This window comes from Myotis nattereri (genome assembly GCF_964212035.1).
Source record: "Myotis nattereri genome assembly, chromosome: 5".
Taxonomy (NCBI): Eukaryota; Metazoa; Chordata; class Mammalia; order Chiroptera; family Vespertilionidae; genus Myotis; species Myotis nattereri.
The window spans coordinates 16,016,874-16,034,420 of NC_138080.1; the positions used below are offsets into that span (position 1 = coordinate 16,016,874).

Genomic DNA, 17,547 nt, shown 5'->3' on the forward strand with positions numbered 1-17,547 from the left:
GGCACTGATAATATTGTGGATTTGGTTATAAAAGAGTTTTCAGCCCAGCCAGTGTGGCTCAATGGTTGAGCATCGACCCATGAACCAGTAGGTCAGGGCACATTCCCAGATTGTGGGCTTGAGCCCCAGTAGGGGGTGTGCAGGAAGCAGCCGATCAATTATCTCTCATCACTGATTTCTCTATCCCTTTCTTCCTCTCCTTTCCTCTCTTTGAAATTAATTAGAAAACATTAGCACTTAAAAAAAAAAGGTGTTCACTTTGTAAAAATTCATCAAGCTGAACACTTAAAATTTTTGTATTTGAAGGTACAGTTTAATAAGAGATTTAAAAAAACCCACTACAGTAGCAAAGACAGGCTACCATACAAAGCAGACATCAACGTGTAATGCAAAAAAGAAGTCCTTAAAAATTAAAGCCCACATGGTGAAGACCTGTAACATCTGGGCAACAGCCAGTGAGGCACTGAGGCCCTTAGTCCAAAAGCCTGCAAGTGACGGAGGCCTGCCAATGACCCCGTGAGCAGGCGTGAAGCAGATTCTCCATCCTGTCAGGCCTTGAGGGTGACTGCAGCGCCAGCGGAGAGCCCGACTACAAATGCAACACCATGAACTAGAACCCTCAAGATAAGCCACTCGCAGATTGCTGACTGAATATCTGAGATAACATATGCTTGGTGTTAAAAAAAATAAAAAAGATGTAAACACTATCCTCTTTAACATATATCGAAGCGGCCTTATTAGTTGTACCTACAAAGACAGCAGCTTATTAGTTTAAATTGGCAACTTTCGCTTCTTGAAAGGCTGTGGTGCATTGCTGCTTTCAAAACCCAACAGAGAAAAAAGAAAATACAGCTGGATATTCTGAACATTAATTTCTGGATCAAATGGAAGTTAATTTCTATATAAGATATAGAACAGGGAGCTTCTCAATGCATCTTTCTCTTACCTCCATCTAAATTAGAGATTCTGTTAGAATGGTTTGTGTTTTACTGCGTAAGTGTTTGACTACTATATGCAATACACATCCCTTAACTTTTCCAAAGTCTTTTCTCACAAGAGGAAATATACTAAAGTCAGAGTTATCAAGTAAATGTAAGCATATTATTTGTATAAATCCACAGAAGAGGTAACGGGTTCAGTGAGGGAATGTAGCGACTCCAAAATCATACAACACAAATGTGGACGTTTTGAAATCACTGTATTAGTTCTTTTATCTGTCTGTCTTCTGAACCTGCTCAAACACAGCACAGAACTGACGCTTCAGCAGTCTGGCTCGTGCCTTTTCTCAGTTCTGAGTCCTCTGCAGTGGCCAGCACAGCAAAGGGCCTTGTAGACACATAGAGCATCATGGTATTAGTTTAACTCAGCAGTTCTCAGCCTGTGGGTCGCCAGCCCTTTGGGGGTCGAACGACCCTTTCACAGGGGTCGCCTAAGACCATCGGAGAACACATATATAATTATATATTGTTTTTGTGATTAATCACTTTAATTATGTTCAATTTGTAACAAATTGGGGGTCACCATAACACGAAGAACTGTATTAAAGGGTCGCGGCATTAGGAAGGTTGAGAACCACTGGTTTAATTGGTGGTGGTGGGGGCGAGGGGAATCACAAAAGTTACCGTTTTTTTCAATTTAAGATTCTCAAAAGTTGTACAGAACCCCCTTCTCAAAATGGACTACCACAGCTGCTATCATTTCCTTGCATATTTTTATAAGCTGAAAAAACAACTATCAATTTTGCTCCAATCAGGCTAAATTTTTGACTCTGTTAAATTTTAACCTGCCAGTTGTAACGATTCTTCGTGGCTCTCTAGAATTACACTGGTGGTCAATGTTTAATTACTTCACATTAAATTTAAAACAAAGTATGATTATTTGAAAATAGTATTTTCTGTTATTACATAGTCATAATGCAGAGCCTGGTAAATAATACTTTAAGATTCTGTGTAAGGCCTGGCAATAACAACAAAATAAACCCAACAAAACCCCCGAATTATCCTCTATTTATATTATTTATTTTACAATTAGTATATATTTAATATACATTAAATAATGTACTTGACATACAGTAATGATAATGCCACACATTCTTCCTTTTCCTCAAGATCCTGATCACCAGCTGGCACTATTAAAGCTTTTTTATCTTTCTTAATCTTTTTCATTACCACTGTATCCTGAGAGTTATCTTCATCTTTTTGCAATAACTAGCCAGCAAAGACATCGAATCTTCATTACCTTCATCTACCTTTAGATATAAATTTTTTTAAAAAGGAAGGAGGGGCATTTGTTTTATGAAGATAAATACAAATGAGGTTTGTTTGCTGTTGTTTTTCCAGTCAGTGGTCCGTAACTTCTGTCTCCTTGGTGGGTGATAGATATAATCCAAGACCAAGAATAAAAAAACCGTGCCCTGCCCAGCTGGCATGGCTCAGGGGTTGAGCTCGACCTATATGAACCAGGTCACGGTTCAATTCCCGGTCAGGTCACATGCAGGGTTGTGGGCTCAATCCCCAATAGAGAGCATGCAAGAGGCAGCTGATCAAGGATTCTCTGTCATCCTGGATGTTTTTATCTCTCTCACCTCCCTTCCCCTCTGAAATCAATAAAAATATATTAAAAAGACAAAACCAAAACACTGCGCCCTGGCTGGTGTGCTCAGTGGTTAGAGTGCTGGCCTACATACCGTAGGGTCTTGGGCTTGATTCCCGGTCAAGGGCACCTACTTGGGTTGCAGGTTTGATCCCTGGCCCAGGTCAGGCTTGTGCAAGCGACAACCCTGTGCAGGAGGCAACCAATAGGTGTGTTTCTCTCACACTGATGTTTCTCTACCCCACCCCACCCCACCCCACCCTTCTACTCTCTCTAAAAATCAATGGAAAAATATCCTCAGGTGAGGATTAACAAAAAACAAACAAAAGGATTTAAAAAAAAAAAAACATTACAGGGAGGGAATGAGGACACATTTGTAATTCCTTAACTAATAAAGAATTTAAAGATAAAAAACACATACACAAAAAACCCATTACAATAAGGAGTTGCTTACAGCCACTCTAAAGAAGTTTGACTGTGACACTGACAAAACTAAAGACAAATCAAATATTACTTTTTCATTATTAACGTTTTGGGACACTTAAATCTTCCATAAAACACATATCCAAGAGATGCTCAGGACTTCAGCCCGAAAACCCAAAACCAAAAGACTGCTCACCCTGGTGGTTCAGAAAAGTAGTAGATAATAATGACTCAACCACTTGGTCCTATATACTGAACTTTCAAATAATCACTGTCTTGAATTTATAACAGACACCCTTTTATTACTGTTTGAACAGTGTTTTTTGAGAAAAGTATTTCCCTCACTGCACTTCTTATTTGTCTCTAGTCCTTCCATGTATTTACTCATTCCATACAGGGAAAGTGTTATCTTTTTCTTGAGGTTTTCTGCTACAGCCTTAAAGTACCATGTTAAAGTCTGTGAGTATCCAATACTAACGTTTAGTGATCTAACAAAGAAAAGCAATATGCCCATTTTCTTTAAAAAGAAAAAAAATTCTCTCATGAACTTATATTATTGATAAAGAATCACTCACTTAAGGAGTAACGTACTACAGCTCTTAAAAGTAAAATAAAGCCCTAGCCAGTGGTTAGAGCATCAACCCGAGGACTGAAGGGTCTTGGGTTCAATTTCGGTCAAGGGCACTGGTCAAGGGCACATACCTGGTTGCAAGGCTCAATCCCTACCCTGGTCTGGGTGTGTGTGGGAGGCAACCAATCCTTTCTCTCTCCCATTGAGATTTCTTTCTTTTTTTCCTCCCCCCTCCTTTCCACTCACTTTAAAAAGATCAATGGAGAAAATAAACCTCGGGTGAGGATTAACAACAACAAAAGTACAATAAAACACTGACTGGCACACTCCTCTTTCTTTTGAAAGTAAGTTCTTACTTTGGTAGGTTTTTATTTTGGGGTGGGTGGAAGAATAACATCATATTACTGAAAATAAGGTAGATCCTCCTTTGAGGCAAAAAAGCTAGGAAAACTGGGCCCTAGCCGCTGTGGCTCAGTTGTTTAGAGCGCCAACCATCCCTTAAAATTAAAGGTGGTGGGTTCAATTCCCCGTCGGGGCACCAACCCAGGTTTCAGGCTTGGTCCCCTGGGGATGGGTGTAGGAGGCAACAGATGGATGTTTCTCTCTCCCTTCCTCTCTCTAAATATCAGTTAAAAAATAATAATACCAGGAAGATTGCTTTGATGCACCTTGACTTTCCTCCGGTGAGGAATGACCACCTTTTTGGTTCAAAACGTGGGAGAGATCACCTCAAGATACTGCTTTACAGGTGTATATTCACAAACCTGCACGGACTTCCTGAGTTCCCCTCTGGACAGTCTCACCCCGAAAGGCTACCTAATTCAAAGCCTGTCCTGAAAAGCTCAAGGACACCATTCCCACCCGCCACCCGCCCACCCCCTGTAGATAAGGGCACCAGCCCCAAAGTCGGGGGCCTCTGGGGCCCTCCGCCTTCCCTTAAGGAAATCTCCTGTCAGCTCCGCGCTTTGGCCTGTTCCTCCAGAACGACAGAAGCAATTCGAGCTTACCTCCTCTTTCAGGACGGCAGGATCTTTAAAAAACCACCTAAAATCTCTCACGCTTCTCAGAAACGGCTGCTATAGAACCCAAGGTTCTACACATGATTAGCATCACTTTGTATCGTCTTACTGCTGCTTCTTAATGAGGACTGGCTTTCAAACACAAACCTCGTGGTCTCCCATCTGCACAATTTTTGATGTACTTCTGTCCTAAACACTGGTCCCTCGCACCCCGAAGATCTGCTCTAGCGATCACTGGATTCAGTCCCTCTCTCCCAACCAAAGACACTGGTGTACGCCACGCCGCTCCAGCTTCCTAGAGACACGGCACCAGAGGAAGACTGGTCCTTCCACTTGAGGAATCCTCTCCATAAAATGCACAGTAACTCTGCGCTGCTGATGCTCTCCGCTTCGCAACACACAAACCCGTGTGGTTGGTTACCTAGGAAATCTCTGAGGGTTTCTGATAATAGGTTGGTGTCAATCGCTGCCCTAAAAATACCAGACCTAAGGCACAGATTGGAAAAACTTTGCGGAGTTTGCAAGCAATAACCCCGAACCCCTGCGGGTCTGGCCCGGGCTGTCCTTCCCTAGGGCCTGTGCCCTGTCTGTGCAGAGTGGCCTGGGCCCAAGGCGATGCCCCTGGCAGCTCCCGAACCGGACCCGGACCCTCCACAGCAACCTCGGCACCCAGCACAGCACCTCTCCAGGCTGACACACCCCCTCCACCCCGCGTTTCACAGGAGGTGTGGGCACTCGGCTCCCTCGCTGTGCACAGGGGCGCCGGAGGGCGCGCGGGCCTGCCCGGAGCACCCATTTTGGAGGACCGGGGCGCTCGGCCTGGTAGCTGTGCGGTTAGGCGTGTGGGAGTGCAGGGCGCATCCGTGGGAGGGAGGCCGGAAGGGGGTCTCGTGTATTCGGGGGCCAGAGGAGGAGGGCGGCGGGAAGACGGGGGAGAGCGAGGGTCTCTTTTTGTGAATTCGCTTCGGGCCGGCGGGTGCGACGGGGAAGTCCCCGCAGGGCAGAGGCGGCAGGGGGTCTCCCTCCGTCCCGCGTCCTGGGGGCGCCGAGGACTCGCGGGAGGCCTCCCTCGGCGGGAAGACCGTGGCGGCGGAGCGCGATCGGCGGTGCACGCCGGGGCGCCGGTTCCCGCACCCCCCGGCCCCGAGCCCAAGGCGTGGGACCGGGTGGGAGGGGATGGAGGAGGCCCCCCGGCCCGGAGGCGGGAAAGGCCCGGGGCCCGGCCGGGCGGCGGCTCAGGGCCGGACGGCGACGGCGCGGGCCCAGGGAGCCCCCAGCCAGGCGAGCCGCGGGGGCCGCGTGCGCCCTCTCCCCACGCTGCGCGGCCGCCCCCTCCCCCGCCGCTCCTCTCACCTGCACATGATCCGCCATTTTGCTCCATTCATGCTCCTCTCCGGCCCCCTCCCCCTCAGCGCGCACCTCGGCCGGGCCGCCGCCGCTGCCGCCGCCGTCGCCGCTGCGCCTGCGCGCTGGGGCCCGTCGCTACGCTGGCGGCGTAGTGCGGCCGGGCTGCGCAGGCCCCGGCGGCCGGCCGGCGGTTGGAGAATGCGCAGCGCCGCTGGGACGCCGTAAAGGCGGGGGCAACGTCAGCGGCCCGAGCCGGCGGGGGCGGGGGCTGGGGGGGCGTTGCGGGCCGGGGCGCGCGGAGGGAGGGGGCCGGGAACAAAGCTTTGTTTACATGGGTTTAAAGGGGCCGCGCGCTCGGGTCGGCGGGCACCGGAGCGGGAGCTGGCGCTGCCTGAGCTCGGCGGGAGCCCTCGGAGCGGCAGGGACCTGTCCCCGCCCCGACCCCGCACCTGGCGGACTCCTCTCGTCCAGAGCGTCCTCCTCTGGTCTTGCCCCTGGACGCTCCCGGCCCCGCCTGTGACCCTGCATCCCCGGGGGGTCGGCATCCGCGCCCACCGCGCATGACCCCACGTAGGCTGCCGGCGTTCTCCCTGACTTCCCAAGCCCGCGGCCGAGTTTATGGTTGCGTCTTCCGTTGCTCTCTGATCCTGGGTTTTACCGACAACCCAAATAGTGATCTTGTTTTCATTTCTGTCCTGTTCTCTCCATAAACATCCATGGAAATAGCCGCCAAATAGTGGCGATGATAGAAACATGCAGCAGGCACGGTTCCAATCTTCCCAAGTCGATTGTTATCTTAATCAATACCCTAGGCTGCCTCCCGAGAGGGGTCAGATGCTGGGAAGTGGGGTTGGAGGGAGATGAAGAGGTTTTTGGGACCTCCGGGCTCAGCCTGAGTGGGGAAGCCATCCCGCTGGGTCAAATCAGGTCAGTCTCTGCCGGCTGAGGCCAATTCCAGTCTTTCCCACTAGGAATTATCCGGTTAGATAATGTTAGGTAATGCCGGCTCCTGTTTCCCATTGGATGCCACTCTGGCTTCCAATCAAGGGCCCCAGATTAGATTTTAGCTGCATTCTGAGAGTGTCGCCTGGTTGGAGAGTTCGTACTGCCTGGGGGCTGCCACGTGCGATGGAGACGATGATGGTAGTGAATATCACTTTCTGTTTGGGTAGAGTGGACTGGTTGGTGCTAAGCGTTCATTCCAATCTTCGTCCTCCTCGTGTGTCTTCCTGGTTTGCCGGGGGTGGGGCTGAGCGGTGGGGCTAAAAACTACATTACCCAGACTTCCTTGCCGCTGTGGTTCTGTATGCAAGATAGGCTCTGCCAATTAGATTCACTCAGATAAGGTTATGCCCGCAGAGCTTTTTTACTGTTGCCCCTGAGATGTAGTTTGTTCGTTTTCCAGCGACTTTACAGTGTTGGGAGCTCCCTGAGTGTAGAGAGCAGGGGTGGTGGGACAGATGCTTCCTGACCTTGGCTTCACAGCTATCGTGATATGTTCTTGGAGTCACAGTTTCAATAGGAATCTTGCAATACTCTACCTGCCTGACTGGGTAGAAGTCACAGCTCCCCGTGGGCCAGGCCCAAATCCATCTCCCACCACACCCTTCCCGCACAGTTGTTTCCCTTAACTTCCCCATCTCAGTAACTGGAACCAACATCCACCCAGCTGCTCAAACTAAAAACCCAGGAGTCATCTTGATTGCTAGTGTCTCAGCAGTCCTGTTGAATCTTTATCTAGTATGTACTCCAATCTGGCTACTTCTCTCACCTCCACCGCTAACACCTTGTCTAGGCCACCATCACATTTCTCCTGGGCTCTGGGAATAGATTCCAAACTAGTTTTTCTGCCTCCTATCTGACCTCCGAATAAGCCACTTTCCATGTAGCTGCAGAACATTCGTTTAAAATCATACATCAGACCATTTACTCTCCTGCTTAAAAATCCTTAAGTGGCCTCCCAGTGCATTTAGAATACATTCCAAATCTTGGCTGTAGGCCAAGATGCCATGTGATCTAACCTCATCTCTACCTTGCCACCTCTTGTTTGCAATGCTCTGGTCATTCAGGCCTTCTTAAGATCCTCACATCTAGGTGTTCCTGCGTCAGGGCCTTTGCACTTGAAATAACTTCTGCTGCCTGAAATATTTTTTTCTCAGATCTTTAAGTGGCTGCTTCCCTTATGCCATTGACTTTTTTTGCAAGAGAAAATATTTAATACGTACATATGTATTCGAACCCCACATACATGAGAGAGTCAGAGATCCCACATGCAGGAGAGTTTCAGAGATAGAAAGGGAACATGGGGCCCTGGCCAGTGTGCTCAGTGGTTAGATCATCAACCCATGCACCCAAAGGTCGCAGGTTCCCTGTCAAGGGCACATACCTGGGTTGCGGATTCAATCCCCAGTCAGGGTGCAGCCAGGGCACATGGGGGAGGCGACCAATCCTGGGGTAGAAGTAATAGCTTCCTGTGGGCCAGAAATATATCTCTCACATTGATATTTCTCTTCCTCTCTCCCTCGATCTCTCTCCCTCTCCCCTTCCCTCCCATCCACTCTCTCTAAAAATCAGTGGGGGAAAAAATATGCTCAGACAGGCTTTTCTCATCACTCTATTGAAAGTTGTCCTCAGACCCCATCACTATCATACTTATAACATTGTCACTGTCTGTCCAAGACTATTTGCTTACATATTTACACTTCATTGTCAGGGTCTCAATGAAAAGGTAACCACAATAGCCCTAACCGGTTTGGCTCAATGGATAGAGCGCAGGCCTGCGGACTCAAGTGTCCCAGGTTCGATTCTGGTCAAGGGCATGTACCTTGGTTGCAGGCACATACCCAGTAAGGAGTATGCAGGAGGCAGCTGATCGATGTTTCTAACTCTCTATCCCTCTCCTTTCTTCTCTGTAAAAAAAAAATCAATAAAATATATTTTAAAAAGTAACCACAGTAAAAACAAAGATTCTATCTGTCCTGTTTATGTTGTGTCCCTAGTACCTCTGTACAGAGTAGATGCTTAATAAGTACATTTTCAGTTAATTAACTTCTTTGTAGCTCAGTCTTATTCTAGGGGAGTTTGGAGCTCATAGGAGAACATAAAGAATTTGAAGTGTTATGTCAATATTAAGTAGCATAATTATTATGTTATAAGCCCTTCCTCTCAGAGTTTCTAGCACTGTTCTCCCTCTCTCTCCTCTCTCTCCTCTTCCTCCTCTCACTCTCAACTGGGTTCTCTTTTTACTTAGTAGTGAGAGCCACTTCCAAACCATCTTTAAAGGCTATTTTGATAAAGCATACCACATGATATATTTAATGGAGAAAGAGCGAGGGTTATAACCATGAAACTCAAGACTGGTATTGTCTTCCCTCCCCCACCGTCAGGAACCAATAGGGTGAGGAGGTGAGGGGTGTCCCATCCTAGACTACAAAGCAAAAAGAGAAGCCAGGGGCACCCCGCACCGCACCCGTGCCTCTGGATAAACACCGGGCCCTTTCCTGTACAATGGTTTCTCTTTTCGTCACTGGTACCTGGGTTCACCTATGGCTGGGGCAGAAGGTATTGGGGTTAGTACTTCTACTGCAAGGCACTGGGAAGTGCCCGGAGGAGTGTTGCTCTTAGGACACTCCTGCTGCCCTATCTTCTGCAGACAACAGCCACAGGAAGCGAATTTCTCCAGCTGCCGCGGGCAAGGAAGGGCATGGGGGTGTCTGGAATACCTAGGGCTCCTGGCTTAAATAGCTTTCCAGTCGTCCGGTGAGCTCGGGTGCCCCCCTGTGGTTCCAAGTGGAAAGTGCCCGTTTACCTTAGGGGAAGGCATCAGCGGGGTGGGGGGAACATCTATTGTCTTGCTACTCCAAGTGAGGTCTGGTCCACTCGCCAGCAGCATCAGCATCTCAGGTCTCACTCCAAACCTGTATCAGAATATGTACTTTTAACAAGATCTGCACATGAGTTTGAAAGGCACTGCTCTGTCGGCCCCTGGGATGGCCCTAAAAGCCCTCCTCTCTCTATAGGAGATGCTGATGTCGGCCAATGACCACACACCTCTCAGGTAATGTCTCTCCTTAGGGACTGGAGAGACGTCCCCAGGACCTTTCCCCACACCAGCATCCTTGGTTCTCCTCTGACCAAGGTCTCTGGGTCAACCTGTTGGAACCCAGGCAGCAGGCCTGAGTGCCATATGAGCTTTATGTGACTCATACCTCTCCTCCAAGAGCTCATAACAGCCAACTTTTAAAGCTGTTTTATTTATTTATTTTTAATCCTTACCTGAGGATATTTTTCCATTGACTTTTAGAAAGAATGGAGAGGACGGGGAGAGACAGAGAGAGAAATATGGATGTGAGAGAGACACATCGATTGGTTGCTTCCTGCATGAGCCCTGAGCTGGGGCTGGGGATCGAGCCTGCAACCAAGGTATGTGCCCTTGATGGAAATCGAACCCGGGACCCTTTAGTCCATGGGCTGATGCTCTGTCCACTGACACTGTATCCACCGGCCAGGGCTAACACTGTTTTGATAAAGCACACTGCGTGTAGGCAGAAGGCCTGGGGTGTGCACTGCTCTGCTCTCCTTCCCAAGGCAATTGAACCGCAGGTGGTAGAGGAAATGGCCCAGTTACAGAGCCCCCATTATGGGGTTACCCCAAGAATGCTGGTCTAATTCTCCCATTCCCCCAACATTTCTGCATCATGCCTCCATCCGATTGCTTCTTAAAACCTTCTGGCTCTGAGTTAAAAATACTCTGGGAACCTTAGATTTCCCTAAAAAATGTACCTACCTTCTTGCATGGAGTCGATGCCACGTAGGGGACAGCAGGAAAGGGACTGTTGAATTAAAGATCAGAAGCCCCAGAACTTCCTCCTCTGCCCCCATCAGCCCCGTGACCTCAGGAGCAGAGTTGCAAGCGGGTGTGTTCATACTGGCCCTTCCTTCCTCCAGAGCTAGGCAGTGTGGCAGGTAACAGTGTGTGTCTGGGAATTTTGGCAACTGTGAAGTATTTTTTTTTTTTTTAAATATAAGAGATTGCTATTGTAACTTCAAAAGATAATCTCTAGATGAAACTCGGTGTCTTTATAATGCTCACAAAGTCGGGAGAGATGGTAAGGCCACCAGTTTAGATGTGCCCTGGGAGCGCATTGTGCTTGGGGATGTGCATATGTCTGGAACCCCAAGGAGGCGATGTAAGGGTGTGTTGTCGTCGGGGGCAGGGAGTGCTCCTGTGGAGAGGAAGAGTGTGTGTGAAAGTGATGAGCTGTCAAGTGCCTGGTGGGCTGGTGGTGTGTGTGACTCAGCTCTCACGGAGTCGAGAGGCTTGGGTTCTGGTTTGGTGGCCTTGAACATGTCCCCCCCGACCTTCCTGAACCTGTCTCCTCATTTTTATTTATTTATTTAAAAATATTTTTATTGATTTCAGAGAAGAAGGAGAGGGAGAGAGAGAGAGAGAGAGAGAGAGAGAGAGAGAGAGAGAGAGAGAGAATATCAATGATGAGAGAGAATCATTGATTGGCTGCCTCCTGCACACCCCCTACTGGAGATCGAGCCTGCAACCCTGGCACCTGCCCTTGACTAGAATTGAACCCGGGACCCTTTAGTCGGTAGGGCGGATGATTCTATCCATTGAGCCAACCCGGGCAGGGCTCTCATTTTTAAACTAGGGGTTGGGCTGGTTGATTTCTAGGTTCTCTTCCAGCCTGCCATGTGGAACACCAGTTTGAGTGTGGGGCCTTTGCTATTGGCTTTACTGCCAGAGTTGGTTTCTGGGTCTCTTTGTTCCCCGGGGGTCAGCCACTCTCCAGTGGTGACTTTTCCACGCCAGCTTTTGGACCCGAGTGGTTGCTCCCCAGAGAGCTGGAATTGGGCTGTGTGGAAATTATCTCTCACTGACTGAAAATGCAGGAAGCTTGAGTGTGAAACTCACTCATCAAAAAGAAAACACACACACACACACAGAGCAAGAAACCACAGGGCTTATCAGCCTGTCGTCATCAAGCAGACTAGAATAGTGCAGAGAACTCTAGGCAGAGAGGAAATGAACTTGAGAGAAGGGGGAACACACAGGGCAGAGAGGAGAGAAAGAGGGCGGGAGTGGAAGGAGCGAGCTGCAGGGCAGGGCCCGCCATGGTGGGAGGATGGAAGACGTGGCGGTGAAGCAGGGCTTCCTGTACCTTCAGCAGCAGCAGACGTTTGGAAAGGTAGGAGGAGGAGGTGGGCTGGGCTGGGGGCTGCCAGAACTTCCTGGGGAGGAGAGGGGTGCGCCCAGTGTCCCCAAACCCTTTCAGGGGCGGGGGGACTGTACCATCCACCACATTAGACCCAGAGCTTGGCTTGGGAGGGCTCCTTCCTTAGCAGCTGCTCGCCTGGCCTCCCCAGGCAGGCCCCAAACTGTGCTCTTTGCTGATGCTGCTCCCTGGGCGGGGTGGTGGAGGGGGGGTGGGGTGGCGGGTAAAGGAAGGCTCTAGCTCCCTCTCTTGCCTCTCTTGCTCTGTGGTGGCTTCTCACGGGGACACCTTGGAAGGCAATGGAAGAAACAGCAGAGAGGATAAGGCAGGATTGCAGTGGGGGTTCCTTCTTCTCTGCCCCACTGGGGTAGGTTTGGCTGGTGCTAAGCTTGAGCGGAGCCCCAGTGTGTGCAACCTCCTTCTTCTTCTTTGGCCTCCTTAAATGAGGAAGTCCCCTTCCCTCAGCTGATCCACACAGGGCTCTCCTCTCCCCTCTTCTCCTCTCCTCTCCTCTCCTCTCCTCTCCTCTCCTCTCCTCTCCTCTCCTCTCCTCTCCTCTCCTCTCCTCTCCTGTTCCCTCCTTCCCCTTCTCTCTCTCTCCTGCCCTCCCTTTCTGTCCATCCTGGCAAGAGATGAGGTGGGAAGATTCGGAGGGCCGCCTGACGTTCCTGGAGCGAAGGCCTTCTACAGAGCGAGATGCTGGTCTGCAGTCTGGGCCCTGGCGCTGTCCTCCTCCCTCCTGGGCACCGGCGACTCACCAGCTTTCCCCTCTCCCATGTGGATCTCCTGGGTCGGCCCGCCTGGCTGCCTCGAAGTCCACCTTCACTGTGCTTTTCCTGCCTCCGGCTCTCTCTCTGCTGTCATCTCCGGCGTCTTCCTGGCGGCTTGTGTGGATCTCCAGCTCCAATGCTTTCTAATTCCTCAGGCCCCGGCTTGCTTCCTGGGGTCTCCTGGGCCCCAAGTTGCTGCCCCAACCCCTTCCCATAGATCCTCCACTCCCCTTTGGTCACCATCTCTCCATCTCTGGTTGGCTCCATCTCGGCACCTCCCTGCCATGCATCTGGGCTCAGAAATGGCGCCGGTTCGGGGCTGTGCTGTACGGACAGTCGGGCTGCGCCCTGGCCCGGCTGGAGCTCCAGGAGGGCCCGGAGAAGCCGCGCCGGGGAGAGGCTGCCCGGAGGGTGATCCGCCTCAGTGACTGTCTGCGGGTGGCGGAGGCCAGCGGGGAGGCCAGCGGCCCCAGGGACACCAGCACCTTCTTCCTGGAGACCAAGGAGCGCCTGTACCTGCTGGCGGCACCCACTGCCGAGCGTAGCAACTGGATGCAGGCCATCTGCCTCCTAGCCTTCCCGGTGAGCTGTCCAGGGGTGCAGAAGGTGCGGGGGGGGGGGGGCAGGAGGTGTAAGAGCCAAGGCCAGGATGTTGGGGGCAGGGCCTTGGTGGGGTGACCCCAATCCAGAATGCAGACGGGGCAGCAGGCTGAGCGTGTCCTGAAAGAAACCCTGGGCCAGAGGTGGGGCTTGGGCTTGGTGACATGGTGAGACCCGCCTGTTCCCCAGGGCCAGCGGAAGGAGCTGCCGGGGCCGGAGGGGAAGGGCAGCGGGCCCTGCATGGAGGAGAATGAGCTGTACAGCAGCACGACCACAGGTGAGGGGGCTGCCCGCCCTCCCAGGGCGTGGTGGGAGGAGGTGTGGGCCAGCAGGCGCGTCTTCCTGCTTGTGGTTGTCCCCAGCCCGGCCAGCCCCCTTATCGGCCTCTCCGCATCGCTTCCGGGCCTGGCCAAGGTGGAGGAGCCTGGCTGCCTAGACTGCCAGCCCTTCCCCGCGGGTTCCCTCCCGCTTGCCCAGGCCCTGCTGGTGGGAGAGGGCAGGGCTGAGGTGTCCACAGAAGGTGCTGCTCTAGAACCCTCTGTCGTTAGGACCTGAGCAAGTTCTGGAAAACAAGAAAGGCTTTCTTTCTGTGGCTTGAAGGTGTCCTGTGGGAGGCTTCTGCTGACAAGGCACCCCTCCCCCTCTTGCAATCTGTCGGGTCCTCTGGGTGGGGGGTGTGGGCGGGAGGAGCAGGATACAGGGCATCCCGTCTCCACCCCGCAGAGGGCACGGTGGCATGGGCAGTGGGTGAGGAGGCTGAGAGCGGGGAGGGCAGGGCCAGGTGCACCTGCCGCTGAGACAGTAGGGATGGGGGTGGCTGGGTCGGGGGGAGAGAGATGAGACAGAAAAGACAAGGCTGTGGCTCTGGCAACAGGTCGGAAGGATGTGGGCGCGAGGTTGGGGTGCATGTGGCTGGGGCAGGGTGCCTGCTGGGGTCGGGGGCGGTACCTGGCATTTGGGGGAGTGTGACCTGGCACAGAGCAGGTCATGGGGAGGGAATGCCACTCTTCTATGACCGCTGGCTGCTCCCTGAGAGCCGGGCAGGCTGAGGCCGGCAGTGCCCCCCTTTAACACTTCTCTCCCCTCCTCCCCAGGGGCCTCCTGCAAGGAGTTTGCTGTGATCATGAGACCCACGGAGGCCAGTGAGAGGTGCCGGCTCCGGGGGACCTACACCCTCCGGATTGGAAAGGGTGCCCTGGAGCTGTGGGGGGGCCCTGAGCCGCGGGCCCTTTTGTACGACTGGCCCTACAGGTTCCTGCGGCGCTTTGGGCGCGACAAGGTGAGCAGTGGGGGTGGGGGGCGTGGGGGGGCTGCAGCAGGTGTGGAGGGGAAGGGTGAGGGTGGGGGAGATGGTCAGGGAGACGCCAGGGGCCCTGTGAGGACGCATGGGAGGAGGAGGGAAAGGGGAGAAAGGCCCGAAGGAGGAGACGAAGGGAACCAGAGGAGGCGGAGTGAAAGCGAAGAAGAGGCACAGATGTGAGAAGGGGAGAGCGCAGGTGGAGGGTGGCGGAGCAGGAAAGGAGGCCGGGAGAGGGAGCAGTCCGAGGGGCAGGCGTTACTGAGGTGAAGCATGTGCCCAGCTCCATACGTGGATGGAGGAGGGAGGATGAAGGGAGAGGAGAGAGAGGGCTTTGTCTGAAGGAGAAACACGGAGGAAGGGAGCAGAAACAGCTGGGTCGGCTGGACGTGATGGGTTGGAGTCTCGGAGCTCGGACCAGGGGAAGCAGCCCTGACCTAGCCAATCGTCTCCCCTCCCCCCGCCACCCAGGTAACCTTTTCCTTCGAGGCAGGGCGGCGGTGCGTCTCTGGAGAGGGTAACTTTGAGTTCGAAACCCGGCAGGGCAATGAGATCTTTTTGGCCCTGGAAGAGGCCATCTCCGCCCAGAAGAGTGTGCCCCCGCCTGGGCCGCAAACCCAGCCAGCCCCAGCCCCAGCCCCAGCCCCAGCCACAGCCACAGCCACAGCCACAGCTCCAGCAGTGCTGCCCCGGCCTGAGAGCCCGTACGCCCGGCCCCACGACTCACTGCCACCACCGTCACCCGGCGCCCCTGCACCCACCTCCCGGCCGCGCCCGGAGGGGGAATACGCAGTGCCCTTCGATGCTGTGGCCCGAAACCTGGGGAAGAGCTTGAGGGGCATCCTGGTGGTCCCTCCCCAGCCCCGGGCTGACCCTCTGTATGACAGCATTGAGGAGCACCCGCCTTCACGATCCGACCACATATATGATGAGCCCGAAGGCGTGGCGGTCCTGTCCCTGTACGACAGCCCACAGGAACCCCGGGGCGAGGCCTGGAGGAGGCAGGCCACAGCCGACGGAGACCCCAGCGACCCCCAGCACAGCTACCCAGTGGGGCAGGTCTTCGCTGCCTCCGGCCTGCCCCGGGAAACCGAGTATGACAACGTCATACTTAAGAAAGGCCCGAAGTGATGGTGGGCAGGGCGTCTGGACCCCATTGAATGCCAGCACTGAGGCGGGTGTACCAGGCAGGGGCTGGAGGCTGGTGAGAAGGAGTGGGAGGGGGAAGGCAGGCCTCCCTTCTAGCTGCTGCCCATGACTTCCTCCACCTCGTCCCAGGAGCCTCCCTCCGCTCCTTGCACAACCCGAGGACCGGGGCCTGCTGGGTCTGCTGCGTGAGTCACGATCCCGAAGCAGGAAGAATGCCCTGGAGAGACCCACCCTCCTCCCACCCTTTCCCACTTCCTCTTGTCCTTTCCGGAGCCTAAGGGAATCTCAGGCATTCAGGACAGCAGAGAGAAGGGTGTCCCGGCTTGCGCAGGCCTCCAGGCTCGTGGGTGTCGGACTTCTCTGTGGCATTAAACCTTCCTGAAGTGTTTTTGTGTGGCGAGTGCTGTGGGCGGGGATGGGACGGCCGCAGCCTCGTGGGGAAGGAGCACTTCTATTGGCGACCCAGACCCCTCTCCCAGCGGCAGTGTCCCCTCCGGTCCCAAGCCTCCGAGTCCGCATCTGCAGAAGCCAGGCCACCCCGGGAGAGATGTTCAGGCATCTCTAACCCTTTGCCGGGTGTAGGGTCAACACCCAAAAATGCTGGGGAGTGGGTGTCTGTGCGAAGAGCTAGACTGGAGGACAGGAGCCAGTTGGCAGTTTTGAGCCCCTCCTGCATGAGAAAGGGGGGGATCCCACTCCACCCCTCGCCCGCCCTCATGGACACCTGCTCTCTTTGTAGCAGGAGGGGGTCCCGCCACATGGGCTTGAGCACCCATCCTGCCCTGTCATTCTCCACAGGCCTGGGTCCCACTCGCCCGCAGGTCGGGGTGTGCACTCTCTTAATCAAAACCAGCCAACCAGCCAGCATCACAGAGCACTGTTCGTAGGCTCCGGACTGCCCTGGTCCTGAGAGGCTTACAGGCCAGGGGGGGTGGCGACAAAGGACATGGACGTCTGTCATGAGAGGAGGACTTATGTACCCTAGGGTGGCTCAGGGCCGTGGGGTCAGAGGAGATACCTCTGGGTTCACTGGGGGACCCAGAAAGGCTTCCTATGGAAGGTGGCATTTGAGGTGGACCTTCATGAGGGAGGGACTGGGTGAAGATGAAGGACGTGAAGAGAGCATCCTGGGTAGAAAAGCCAGCACGAGTGGAGGTCAGGGAAGGTGCAGACGGACTCAGCAAAGAGCTCGCCATTCATGTGGAGGGAGCAGGCGGCCCTCTGGTTGGGAAGGGGCTCCAGCCTCGGGGTGGAGGAATCTGTAGGTGATTAGAGGGAGGGGGAGTGACAGGGCTTCTCAGTAGAGTCCCATAAGAGCTGCACATGGGGGCAAAAACCCCGTGGAAATGGGCCGGGCACAGCGTGGGCCGGGGCCGAACTGTAAGAGGAACTCAGAAAAGACCGTGGATTCAAAAGACGCTGTAGAGACAGGGCCTGCGGATCTGAGTATGTTGGATGTTGAACGCAGAGAAATTGGTTTTCTAGAGAGATCCAGGTTTTGGAAAGAAGGAGAGCGTGGTTTCTGATGTGTTTAGGGTAAGCTGGCTTCACT

General features: G+C 53.4%; 2 protein-coding genes across 5 annotated transcripts in view; one reads left to right on the forward strand and one right to left on the reverse strand.

The window, feature by feature from the left end:
- Window positions 1-6,029, reverse strand: part of XPO7 (exportin 7) — a 96,039-nt gene extending 90,010 nt beyond the window's left edge. For both annotated transcript variants that reach the window (XM_081091797.1, XM_081091796.1), the window contains exon 1: window positions 5,959-6,029. In XM_081091797.1, coding sequence (XP_080947923.1) covers window positions 5,959-5,976 — 18 coding nt within the window. In that variant the 5' untranslated portion in view covers window positions 5,977-6,029. The remainder of the gene's footprint in view (window positions 1-5,958) is intronic.
- Window positions 6,030-11,608: 5,579 nt separating this feature from the next.
- DOK2 (docking protein 2) lies at window positions 11,609-16,383 on the forward strand. 3 transcript variants are annotated; one of them, XM_081092817.1, is made up of 5 exons: window positions 11,609-12,152; window positions 13,250-13,531; window positions 13,739-13,826; window positions 14,644-14,828; window positions 15,318-16,383. In XM_081092817.1, the coding sequence occupies exons 1-5, from the start codon at window positions 12,090-12,092 to the stop codon at window positions 15,975-15,977; spliced, it is 1,278 nt and encodes a 425-aa protein (XP_080948943.1). In that variant the 5' UTR covers window positions 11,609-12,089; the 3' UTR covers window positions 15,978-16,383. The 3 variants fall into 3 exon arrangements, with proteins under 3 accessions (XP_080948943.1, XP_080948944.1, XP_080948945.1); XM_081092818.1 differs by having other exon boundaries at window positions 12,004-12,152; window positions 15,390-16,383; XM_081092819.1 differs by lacking the exon at window positions 13,739-13,826 and having other exon boundaries at window positions 12,013-12,152; window positions 15,318-16,377.
- The last annotated feature ends 1,164 nt before the right edge of the window (window positions 16,384-17,547 follow it).